The 11,847-nt window shown below is 40.5% G+C and overlaps 1 protein-coding gene across 4 annotated transcripts in view; it reads left to right on the top strand.

Annotated features, from left to right (window-relative positions):
* The first annotated feature begins 26 nt into the window (after positions 1-26).
* Positions 27-11,847, top strand: part of ACOX3 (acyl-CoA oxidase 3, pristanoyl) — a 33,224-nt gene continuing 21,403 nt past the window's right edge. Inside the window, exons 1-8 of one of the 4 annotated variants that reach the window (XM_066185235.1) lie at positions 156-329; positions 1,286-1,424; positions 2,255-2,433; positions 3,885-4,118; positions 5,091-5,162; positions 5,907-5,996; positions 6,480-6,623; positions 7,482-7,570. In XM_066185235.1, coding sequence (XP_066041332.1) covers positions 2,266-2,433; positions 3,885-4,118; positions 5,091-5,162; positions 5,907-5,996; positions 6,480-6,623; positions 7,482-7,570 — 797 coding nt within the window. In that variant the 5' untranslated portion in view covers positions 156-329; positions 1,286-1,424; positions 2,255-2,265. Of the gene's footprint in view, positions 48-155; positions 330-1,285; positions 1,425-2,254; positions 2,434-3,884; positions 4,119-5,090; positions 5,163-5,906; positions 5,997-6,479; positions 6,624-7,481; positions 7,571-11,847 lie in introns of those variants that run through there. The other 3 variants (XM_066185237.1, XM_066185236.1, XM_066185238.1) reach the window with 3 other exon arrangements.

The following is an 11,847-nucleotide window of genomic DNA, read 5'->3' as shown; positions in this document are numbered from 1 at the left end:
CAGGCTGCTCCCGTCAGTTCCCGAGGCGGAGACGGCGGCGGCCGCAGGTACGTAGCGGGTCCCCTGGCCCCGGCCTGCGGCTCTGAGGCTCCGGGTGCCGCAAGAGACCGCTGCGGTGCCGTCCTGCGGCTGAAAACGCGGGGAGCCGGCAGCTCCCAGCAGGGCGTGAGGGTTGTCACCGCATGTGCAGCCCAGTTTGGGGAACGTCTGTGCCGCTATGGCAGCGGGTGCGGGACAGCTGCGTGAAAACGCCTCCTGAGAGCAAGCTCCAGACTGGGACGGCTGACTGACAGCCGACAGTCAGCCCGGCCCATCGGGGAGACATCTCGGTACAGCTTTCTTAACAAATAACAGTACATTTTGTAGGCGGTTTTGCCCTGTGTGAGCAGAAGCGAGGCCCCGCTGCGAACTCGGGCCGCTCGAACGGCCGTCGTGCCGTGAACCGGGTCGTGCCCTGCCTTGACCCTGCCGGGGGTTGTCCTGCTCTGGGCGACTGCCAGCAGCAGATTGCTCGGAAATGCAGAGCCGCTAGAAAATAAACCACTGGTTATGTCATCTCCTAGCCATAAGGGTACAGTATCATTATTCTTGACAGCTACCAAGTGTCTGAGCTGTGTCATTGTTAGGTAAGGTAGCTGAGGATATTATCCTGCCAACTGACCTTTGCCCTTGTGATTTGTGACCCGGGTTTGGTTGCCCGGGTATGAATTTGAATTACTAGCAGGAGCACTTTCCACGGACAAAGGTTTCCAACTCAGCATTTCGCAGTGAAACTACAGCAATTCTTTGCAAATTGAAAATAACGCGGGTTTTACTTCCACCTTCACACACGTTTAAGAATTTCAGAGCGAGCCTGAAATTAACGCTGAAGTTGTTATTTAGGGCAGCCCGTTGTTGCTTTCCTATTGTAACCGCCTGTTTTGATTTCTTAATTAGTTAGGAAACTGTTGACTTGGAGCCAGATTATATTAAAAGATTGCATGAAGTCAGGGAGTTTTAATGTATTTTAAGTAGGGAACGCTTTTTAATGAACTCTTAGGTTTTTTGAGTAATATCACTGATTTGTAACGTAAATAAGGTTAGATGCAATAGCTGCTGTATTACAATGTAATTTTTTTCACTTTTGTGAGTGAAAAGCCTCCAATTGCTGCCCAATGTACCTATTTTCCAGTTAAAACTGTAGTTTCTGTTTATTTGGCTGGAGGTTGAAACACTTTCTTAATGTCGTTTTTTTCTTCTTTTTTTCTTTTTTTTTTTTTTCCCTCTTTACAAACTTGTTGCTCAGTACTGGAGCTGCATCTTCCTACAACTGATTTGGAAGACACATGCAGAAATACTCCCTAGCTGTTCTCTTCTACTATGTTTCTACTGTTCAGAATTAGAGGATGACCTCCATAAAAGGATAAGGTTGGAAGAAAAGAGAGGTATCAAGGAGATGTATCAAGATGATGAGGGGGGGGAAAAAAAGGAGTGGAAAAAGCAGACTGTACTTCAGTTCCTGTGCTTCATTATGAAGTTTCTGTACTTCATTATGTTCCGAGTCTATACTAAGCCCATGGCCAGCCCTGGGCTAGGATGTCCTACCTGTACCTTTGAGTTGCTTCTTTCAGCCAGTCCCGTTAAACCCAGCAATCTCTGCCACCACACAGACGACAGAGATCTCGGCTGTGCTGTGGGCAGCAGAGGGCTCTCCAACACCAGCTTCTGGAGGCAGCAGAGGGTCAGCCTCTACTTCTTTGGGCCAGCTTCTAATGAAGAGTAAGAGTCTCCTCTCCTGAATCAGCGCAGTTGTACCTGCTGACAGGGAAATCCTGCAGGGTCTGTGCAGTTTTGGAGTCTTGCCTGACCCATAGATGCACACAACAGGTTGCCAGCAGACTTCGTGGGGCTTTGCTCCATTTGGTGTTTAAGCCATGGTTTTTTTCTCACCTGGGTCTTTTGTCACCCCCTTTTATTATTACACGATAATGGTGATAAACCAGTGGTATCCCTGTTTTATATTTAGCTCATATTTTAATAACAAAGATGATGTAATTCATTTACATTGGATCAAAGGCATTTTTTCTTACTTTTTATCAAGCCAGTTGAATTAGTAAAAGGGAAGGGCAGGCTTTTAGTTGCCTCTGCAGTGCTCTACTCATGCATTTAAACAAGTCCATGGATTTAATTAACAACTCTTTCGATTTCTTTTTATAATTAAAAAATAGACATCTGTGGTGCTTCAATTTCTTTTATCTTTTCTTGTTTGCTGCAGTTTAGCTAACAATGGCATCCACATTGAATCAGAAGGAAATGACTGGCAGCCAAAATTCATGGGATAGTTTGCTGCCAGATTTCCCTGAAGGCCCACTTTCCAGATATCGTAAGAAAGCTTCATTCAACTGGAAGGAAATGGCAGTGTTCATAGATGGTGAAGATGTCATACAGCTGAAGGTAAATTATGCAAGAACTGTGTGTTTAAATTGTGGAGATATCAGTAGAAGTATGGGGTTTTTTTAAAGGGAATATGGTTAATAATACTCTGCAAATACAGAGCGTGAAGAGATTTGATTTGCATAGCCAATTTTCAGAAAAGAGATGAATTTTTAAGCAAACTACTCTGCTCTCTCATAAGACTCATTTAATTACTGAACATCAGTACAGGGGAGACCAGCAGGTGCTACATTGCAGAACTTGAGTGTTCATTTCAAACTGAGAAAGAACTATATTCTGCCATATTTCTTTACTGTTTGCATTAAATCATAGATCCCATTGTCTTGCAAGGCACTTTTGCAGAGCTAAGTTGAAGCCACTGTCAAACAGTATTTCTGTCTTATTTTAACCTGATTTCCTATGATGCTCTGTGTTTGCATTAATGCTTGTGTGGCATTGCAATTGGACATTAGTATGTGAACCTTGCTGAAAGCTAACTCTACCAAGAAAAGGGATTAACTGCAATACAAGAGATGGTGTGGAAATGCATGACTTGGAGATGTAGGAGGAGAAAGAACTAGCTTTCTGAAGGTGGTGTAAATTTACATGGATTTAAGCTAATCTTGACTCTTCACCATAATTATAAAAATCCTAGCAGGTAGATCAGAGAAATCAGAAAGGCCTGGTGCTGCATCTGACTGGTGTGTGTTAGAGCTCAGAAAAAAACGCAAGTGCTCTGTGTCTGAAGGAGTTTCAAAGCTGTGTGGGCATGTAGAGTTGTTTACACCAAGAAAGGGAATGACTGCCTTTCAAAGGAAAGCACAGGAAGTCTGGGTTTCTTCCTTCTTATGTGAAAGACATCTAAGGAGATGTAGATATCTTCTTAAAGACACAGCTCTGGGATAAAAAAGTGCTGTAATATATTATCTAATACAAAAAGGATCCAAATTACAACCTTAAAAGATGCACATCACCACATTGAAGGGCTGCATGTGATGGTTCCATTAAATGGAGCCTTTTTTTACTTCCATCTGGGAACAGAGCAGTTATGGTAGCTTAATGGTTTTACCATCATAGCATATTTCTAACTGAATGTAAGCCCTGGAGTTTTACCTTTATCCTCAGACTGAGGGACTTCTGCCCCTTAGATTCTGCCAGCAGCTTTGTTTATTGAGATAGTGGAGCTGCTACACAAAGCAAGTAAGTTTTACCATCCTATCCTTGTAGATTCAGAGTGAATCAATAAATCACATAATGGTGAAGGAGATATCATAAAATTTAACTGCATGAGGTGTATATAAGACAGACCATTTAAATGTATTTTCTAATTCTCTGGAAGTTTTGGTTTATACGTTTATGCCTCCCTGCAAATGATTGTAGTTTGTGACCCAGCATTAACCTAGAAGAAAGTTAACTGGTTTTTGTTAATGCTTTTAGGTTAATATTCTCATGTCAGTTTTATCCCCTCCAAGAACAGAATCTTCTCTGCTCTGGAAAATGATCCTCTCTTTGCACATCATCCTGGAGAAGATTTGTGCCGTGAGAAATATCAGGAGCTGACATTCCTACGCTGTAAAAGATTCTTTGAGTATGAATTTCTTACTCAGCAAGAGATGATAGAGAACCCATTAAGGTGTTTTAATATGGTGCTCTGTCTAGGAATGTACGATTGGTCTCCATGTCTCCAGTTTGTCTTACATTGTGGTGTAAGTATAGTTCAAGAGCTATGGTGATGTATGTTTGAATTTAAGTAACTTTTAATACTATAATTCTGTTGTTTTATGCCTATTTTATTAGAACTTGATCTTTTCCTCGTCCTTTATTTTCAAAAATGGTATTAAGTTTTCACTGTTTAGAAGAGTCAGAGAGCTGTGGGTAATCTTGTTGTTAAACCCCTGTCTCCACTGGAATCCCATCTGGAAGGTAAAGGTGAAACAGTACAGACAGAGATACAAAAAAAATTTTGATGCCTTCTTTTGTTTACTCTTCTGCCTCCTCTCTAGGGCAGCTGAAAAACTTGGTTGTTGGTTGGCTGTGTGTTTCCTAAAGATTTGCAGGTATCAGAAACTTACCTGCTCTAAGCCCCGGTGTCTTAATGAAGGGCAGAATCCAGAAGGAATGGAAAGCAGTTTAAAATTTGTCACTGACAGCAGTGGCTGAATTCTGTTAATCAGTTGTTTCCCACATGGGTCTCTCACAAAGAAAGCTCAACATAGCTTGTCAAATATTATCAGTTGAATTAATTAATTAATTGTTACTATTCACATAGCTGGGGAACATGTAGAAATTAGAGTTTTGTTGTGTGAATATCCGTGTGAAAACTGAAGGTAGCTTTCAAATCAGCATTCTTGTTTGATCCTGAAGCAGCTACCTTCACTTCCCAATCTGTTTGCAGTAAAATCAACTGAAATAGTTTTCCTCTGCTTAAGGGAACATCACTAAGGACAAATGGAACGTATTTTTAAGCATTGAACAGGTTGGAGCTGGGACAAGTCATCTGTAAAGGGGCCTTGGCAAGATCAGATCCTGACTTGCCTCCCCCAGCTATAGTCAAATCATAGTTTACAGTGCAGCCCACTTTCCCTGGTCTCTTTACTGGACATCACTATTAAAAATCATGTGCAGTTTGTGCTTTTCATCATAGGGCACTGATTTCATTCATTATTCTGTGTTTACAGGTATTTGCAGGTCCGGTTATGAGTGCTTCTAAGAGATTTGCACACATTTTGAAACAAACTTATAGCATGGAGGTAATTATTTCTAATACTTTGTGAGAAATGGACACTGGCAGAACTGTGTCACTGTTAGCAGTTTTGTTTTATTTCTGATCTCTTTGCATACTTAGGTACCTCTAAATAGCAAAAGAAAAGACCATCCAGCAGATTCAAGAGCTGAGCTCTGACTGTCCTCACTACTAGCCATAAACCATTTCCTGGATATGTTTTAGACTGTCCAAGTTTACATGCAGACAAAATTTGGGAACTTTTCCCAAAAGGCAATATAGATGACATTACACCAGTTTAGGCTCTTTCCAGAGTCATTTAAGAGTATCCTACTAGGATACACTTAAACTTGACATGTTGCCATAAAAATTCCATTCTAATGCTATAAAATGGAAAATAATAATGTCTTAATACCAAAGAGACACTACATGGAGTTCAGTGGGGACTCAGGACCAAGTACTCTGCAGAATAAATGCAGCCTGTCTGGTACAGAAGATTCCAATCCTAAACAGTTTCTCCAGTCTAGGCCACGTGGGCAGCATTCACTGTCTGGCTAGACCCTCTTTGATTTTGCAAGATAAATATTCTGAGTGCACTTAACCTGAGCTTTGTGCTTCTTTTGTTGCTCTTTATCGCTTCTTGTTTTGTTTTGGGGGTTTTTTTATGCCGAGTTACTCTCCAACAGCTAAATTTGAAATAATGTGAAAGTCTTGCAGTTTTGATTAATGTAATAAAGTGGTCTTGAACTGTGCCCTGTATCTCCTTATTTAGATTTTTGGATGTTTTGCTCTGACTGAACTCAGCCATGGAACTAACACCAAAGGCATACGGACTACAGCCACATTTGATCCCAGCACTCAGGTTAGTCCTTAACACACATAGGCTTCCTTTCCATACAAAAATGTGAAAGGAGTTGGTCCCTGCGCAGGCTTCATCTCTCACAGCTGAAACAGCTCTCTCAGTTCTTCACTTGAACTCACAGCTCAGTTTAACCTAAGATCTATTAGATGCTTCCCAGTCCATTAATCTGCTTTTCTTTTTTTTAACTGCTTAAAAGAGCAATTAAAAAAGCTGAGTTTCAGGCTTTACAATGAGGTAATGAGCTTTTTGAACTCTATATTTTTTTCCTTACTACATGTGTTCTCTCTAAAGTTGAACACAGAGAGAGAGAGAGATCTCAAGTGCTGGAATGCAGTACAAAATAAAATCCTGGCAGGTAATGAATGTTTTCAAAACATTGCCAGGGTGATGGAAAAAAAAAAAAAAAAAAGAAAAAAAAAAAAAAAAAAGCTGTGACCTGATTTTTATTACTTATATAATTTTCTTTTTCTTTCTTGGCTATAGGAATTTGTCATCAATACACCTGACTTTGAAGCTGCAAAGTTCTGGGTTGGTAATATGGGGAAACATGCCACTCATGCAATTTTGTATGCCCAGCTCTATACTCCTGATGGGAAGTGCCAAGGAATACATTCCTTTATTGTACAGGTAAGGAGGAAATATTGCTAATCCTTTAATTCTTTTGGGGAAGAGTGGGTTCAAATTAAAGACTTTGTTATGCTGTTATTTATACCTGACCAGCAGATTCTTTATTTAATGCCTTCACAGTTTCTTGCAATTGTAACCAGGATACTTTTTTTAAGTGTTCACTGATTCTATGAAGGTTGTAGAGCTAGTTTTATATTACCAGTTTTCTGCAAAAACTTCTGAAAATACAAAAGACCTGAAAAGTCTCCAGACGATCATGGTACTTATATGGTTAGAACTCGTCTGTGTTGTATGAAGTCCTGAAAGTCTCGCACAGGGCTTGAGATGATTTATGTCTGCCAATGCTGCAGGCTGATCTGCATGAAATCTGAAAAAACTTCTACCACAGAATTCATTTTATATGATTAAAGGCATCAGAAAATATGTCAGTGCAATAGAAAACTTGTACGTAATAAAATTAACTAGTCGCAAACTGAGCAAAGTTTGTTACAAAATCAGGGAATGTCTCAAAGCTGATTGTTACATTAAAATTCCATTGGTTTCTGCTGTGTCTGTGTACACCGGAAGGAGATATCAGTGCTAGTCTGATGAGAGAAGTCATCAGTGTTAGGGGATATTTAACACAGTGATGTAATTAGCTTCATCTTCCAAAGTAATTTTCATTAAAGTGTCTGTGTCCTGAATGAGAGGATGCATAAGTACAAGTTATATCCAGGATTATGTGCTTGAAAGAAAAAGGGATATCTCTTCTACCATTAATAACAGCATACAAGTTGGGAATATTTTCGACCTTGGAAAACTTCAGCCAGTAACTTTCATTGTTCCATTACTGAAATGTTTTGTTTCACTTCTCTACAGATTCGAGATACAAAAACTCTCCTACCAATGCCAGGTGTGATGGTAGGTGACATAGGAAAGAAACTTGGGCAGAATGGGTTGGATAATGGGTAAGTCAATACATTTGAAAGAGAAAAAATTCTAGGTTATATCACAGTGTAGTGGTGCAAAGATCCCCTGTATATGTTCTGTCTTTACTCCTGAAGTGTTCACTAGTGGTTTTAAGTTGTTGATATTTCTCAAAAAAGAAAAAAAAAAAAAACAGACTGAAATATCTTGAATTTCAGTATTTTCTGTCTGAATAAAGAGCCTTTTAGCCTTTCTCACTCTTTAAAATGTGAAGTGCTCCTCATATTCTGTGAATATCCCCAGGCAGTCTTGCAGTTATAGACTCTTCAACAATAATAATGGAAAAAAAATCTATTAAGTTCTGCCTTTATCAGCCTCTGCACCCATCTGGGTATAAGAATTTAATTATTTTTTCTGTTGATTTCCAGCCCACAGGAAGGCTAGTGGTGGTCCCCAGACAAGGTTTATTTTCAATAAAGATTAGGATTAATGAGGCTGAAGATAGAAACTATGTATCTTTTTTAAACCATGGGATTTCTAGACTGCAGCCAAGAAAGAGAAGGCTAGTGATTTTCTTCTGTGTTATATGTGTACAGTTGAAATTAAAAAGTACCTTGCTCCATTTCTTAGTCATGGACTCCAAGGGCCTTTCTGTGTCTACTTTACTGACCAGAGGTGTCTGATGGGGAGGAGATAGAGTGGGGAAACAGAGGTAGATTTCTGCATTAAAACAGTCATTATGTAAAAATTATTTGAACTGTTGCATTAATTATGTAGCTCTGTATAAAGACATAAACTTTAAATGGTAAAGAAGGGTTTCACTTCTTTATGCCTCAAATTTGCTTCTTTCTGTTGATTCAGTTTGTTCCAGATTTAGGTATTGTCCTTCAAAACAGACCATAGCAGTAAACACAATATAGACATCTTAAAGTATCCTGGTTTCAAATATTATGGCTTTGACTGTCTTTCCAGAAGGTTGTAGGAATTATATGGTTGTTTAGCTCATTATCATTGATTCTGTGTTTCCTGAAGTCACAGAAGAAATAAATTCAAAAAACTCAAAACAACCCAAAATTAATTTATAGAGGAAAACTGTAAGAAAGACTTGGAAATGAATAATGTTTAAGGTTTGGTGGGTACTTTTTTCCTGCTTCTGCATTACAGACTAGTAGCCACCAGATGGCACAGCAAGATGGGCCTGAGTAATCTAAATGTTAGTCAACTTAGTATTTCTGTAGAAGTGTTTAACTTCTGCTGTTCATTCTTATATTGCAGTATAGATTTATGTGCAACACGGGCAAGAAGAGTATGCTTTTTATGTGACTTTAAAATGTACATAATTTTAAATCCATTTTGCCATTATCTACTGGGAAAAATAGAGTATTTTTTAAATGTTGGTAATAACTGAGTAATTTGAAATTACAATCCATAAAATACTCTTTTAATGAGATACCAGTGCCTTCCTGTCCTAATGTCAGATGGAGTCCCTTATCTTAGTTGGCATCATATGTCATTTAAAGCAGTCATAGGGCATTCCTGTTTACTTTGTATATGTTTTTTTAAAAGAATTATTATGTTCAAACAATAGTGCCCAAAGAGCCCCAGTCATGGAAATAGATCTCTTAAGTATGCATTAAGACAGTCCCTGCATTAGAAACCTTGAGAAAGCACTTGCAGATTAAGAGAGAAGGATGAGGGAGCCCAAGGTTACCCATAGATACCCCTCGTTCAGCAGAAAATTCCAGGGCCTGAGTTCCTGAGCTACTTCAGCTACTTCATTTTTGGAGAGGTCTAATATTAGAGGCAGGCCAACATTGTTCTCAAGAACCTGGGAACCAAGTTTTGTTCTGCAACGTTCCTGCTCACACTGAGATGTCAGAAGTGTCAGGGTTTGTAGATGTCCGCCCTCAGAGGTACACAAAGGTCTGGATGGGGACTGGAGAGGAAGTTCTGCATTTGTTTGCAGAGACAAGACATGCCACCCTAGAAAATGGACTCGGTTGCATGATCTGCAAAATGCCAGGATCCACAGGGAGATATTTCACCAGATACTGCCACAGACTTGTATGTGGAGAGGAGAAAACTTTCTCTTATGCTGTGACTACAAGTATTAGTCTCCACTATATGCATTGCCAGGTTTTTTTGAATGTGCGTGAAGTCTGGTTCTACTACCATGAACAGTTAGTAAATCAAGTCTGTTTCCATGTAGCTACGCTCAGGGTATGTGGTCACAGTGAGAATCAGAGCCTGACATCTTTGACAGAGATGTTTGATTTTGTTCCTCTGCTTCAAGAAATTTATGCTAACAATTTTCAATATGGGTACAGAGAGTTAAGTTCCTGAACACTAATGAAGGTCATGGGGAAGAAATTCCAGAGCCTCTTTGGAAAATGCTATTGATTTATGCTATGTAAGAAAACAGAGTAGTTAATTGTAGTTGTCCATGCTGGCTTTGAAAAACAATCTCTTGCATTGTTTGGCTGAAAGTTGGTTTCCTGCTAATGTAGAGCGTAATGTTTTTAGTAAGACAAAGAATTTCAGAACTTATGTGGGGCTTTTTGCAGTGCAAATCCATTTCTAAAATTATCTTTCCAAATAATTCTCATAGTTTCATAATTTGAGTGTCCAAAAGTCACATGGTGTTTGCAGGTGTTTCACACAGAATCACAGAAATAACTGGCTTGGAAGAGACCTTCAAGATCAATGACTCCAACTGATGCCCTAACACCTCAACTAAACCATGGCACCGAGTGCCACATCCAGTCTTTTTTTAAACACATCCAGGGATGGTGACTCCACCACCTTCCTGGGCAGACAATTCCAGTACTTTATCACTCTTTCCATAAAAAACTTTTTCCTAATATCCAAGCTGTAGTTCCCTTTGTGCAGCTTAAGTCTGTGTCCTCTCTGTGTTCTGTCAGTTGCTGCCTGGAGAAGGAGACCAACCCCCACCTGACTACAACCACCTTTCAGGGAGTTGTAGAGAGTGATAAGGTCACTCCTGAGCCTCCTTTTCTCCAGGATAAACAACCCCAACTCCCTCAGTCATTCCTCACGGTGTGTGTTCCAAGCCCCTCACCAGCCTTGTTGCTCGCTCTGGATGCGCTCAAGCGTCTCAATGTCCTTCCTAAACCGAGGGGCCCAGAACTGGACACAGCACTCAAAGTGTGGCCTCACTAGTGCCGAGTATGGGGAAAGAATGACCTCCCTGGTCCTGCTGGCCACACCATTCCTGATACAGCCCAGGATGCCATTGGCCTTCTTGCCCACCAGGGCACACTGCTGGCTCATGTTCAGCCGGCTGCTGACCAGAACCCCCAGATCCCCTTCTGCCTGCCTACTGTCCAGCCACACCATCCCCAGCCTATAACATTGCAGGGGGTTATTGTGACCAAAATGCAGGACTTAGCACTTATACTTATTAAACATCATCCTATTGAACTCTGCCCACCCATTCAATCGTTCCAGGTCTCTCTGCAGAGCCCTCCTCCCTTCCAACAGATCTACACGCACTCCCAGCTTAGTGTCGTCCACAGATTTACTAATGAAAGACTCAATATCCTCGTCCGTGTCGTCAATAAAAATACTGAACAGGGCTGGCCCCAGTACAGATCCCTGAGGGAAATCCACTGGTGACAGCTGGATGCAGCACCCTTCACCACCACTCTCTGGGCCTGGCCTTCCAGCCAGTTCTTAACCCCGCAAAGAGTGCTCGTGTCCTAGCCACAGGCTGCCAGCTTTTCCAGGAGTGTGCTGTGGGAAACAGTGTCAAAGGCCTTGCTGAAGTCCAGGTACACAACATCCACAGCCCTTCCTGCATCCACCAGGCAGGCCAGCTGGTCATAAAAGGATACCAGGGTGGTCAAACATGACGTACACCTCCTAAACTTATGCTGGCTGGATCTGGATCTGATACCCTGGCCATCCTTTAAGTGCTGCGTGATGACACTCCATATAAATTGTTCCATTTGTAACTTTAGCTGCCCTGACAAAAAAAAAAAAAAAAAAGACAAAATCACTGTAAAATATTTTAAAATATTTTTCTTTCTCTAGGAAATTTACAGTAATCTGTGTAATCGATGCATAAACGAGTAAAAATAGAACTCTGTTTTTTTCTTATGGAGAGTTTAGACAGGTTTTGTGTTTTGTTACCAAAGTTAAGTCAGGCTGCCACTGGGGGATAAAAATGCTTCAGTTTTATCTTTTAATATTAAAATGCCCACCTGTTGCTAGTGCTCTGGAAGTCTTTGAAATATGCTGATCATTGAGGACCCAAAATGGTAGTAGCTGAGGAAAAAAAAAAAAAACTGATGGAAAA

Source organism: Chamaea fasciata, unplaced genomic scaffold (assembly GCF_029207755.1).
Source record: "Chamaea fasciata isolate MVZ Bird 193981 ecotype frontalis unplaced genomic scaffold, bChaFas1.0.hap1 SCAF_6, whole genome shotgun sequence".
In the NCBI taxonomy this organism is placed as follows: domain Eukaryota; kingdom Metazoa; phylum Chordata; class Aves; order Passeriformes; family Sylviidae; genus Chamaea; species Chamaea fasciata.
This window is presented reverse-complemented; position numbering and strand designations above follow the sequence as displayed.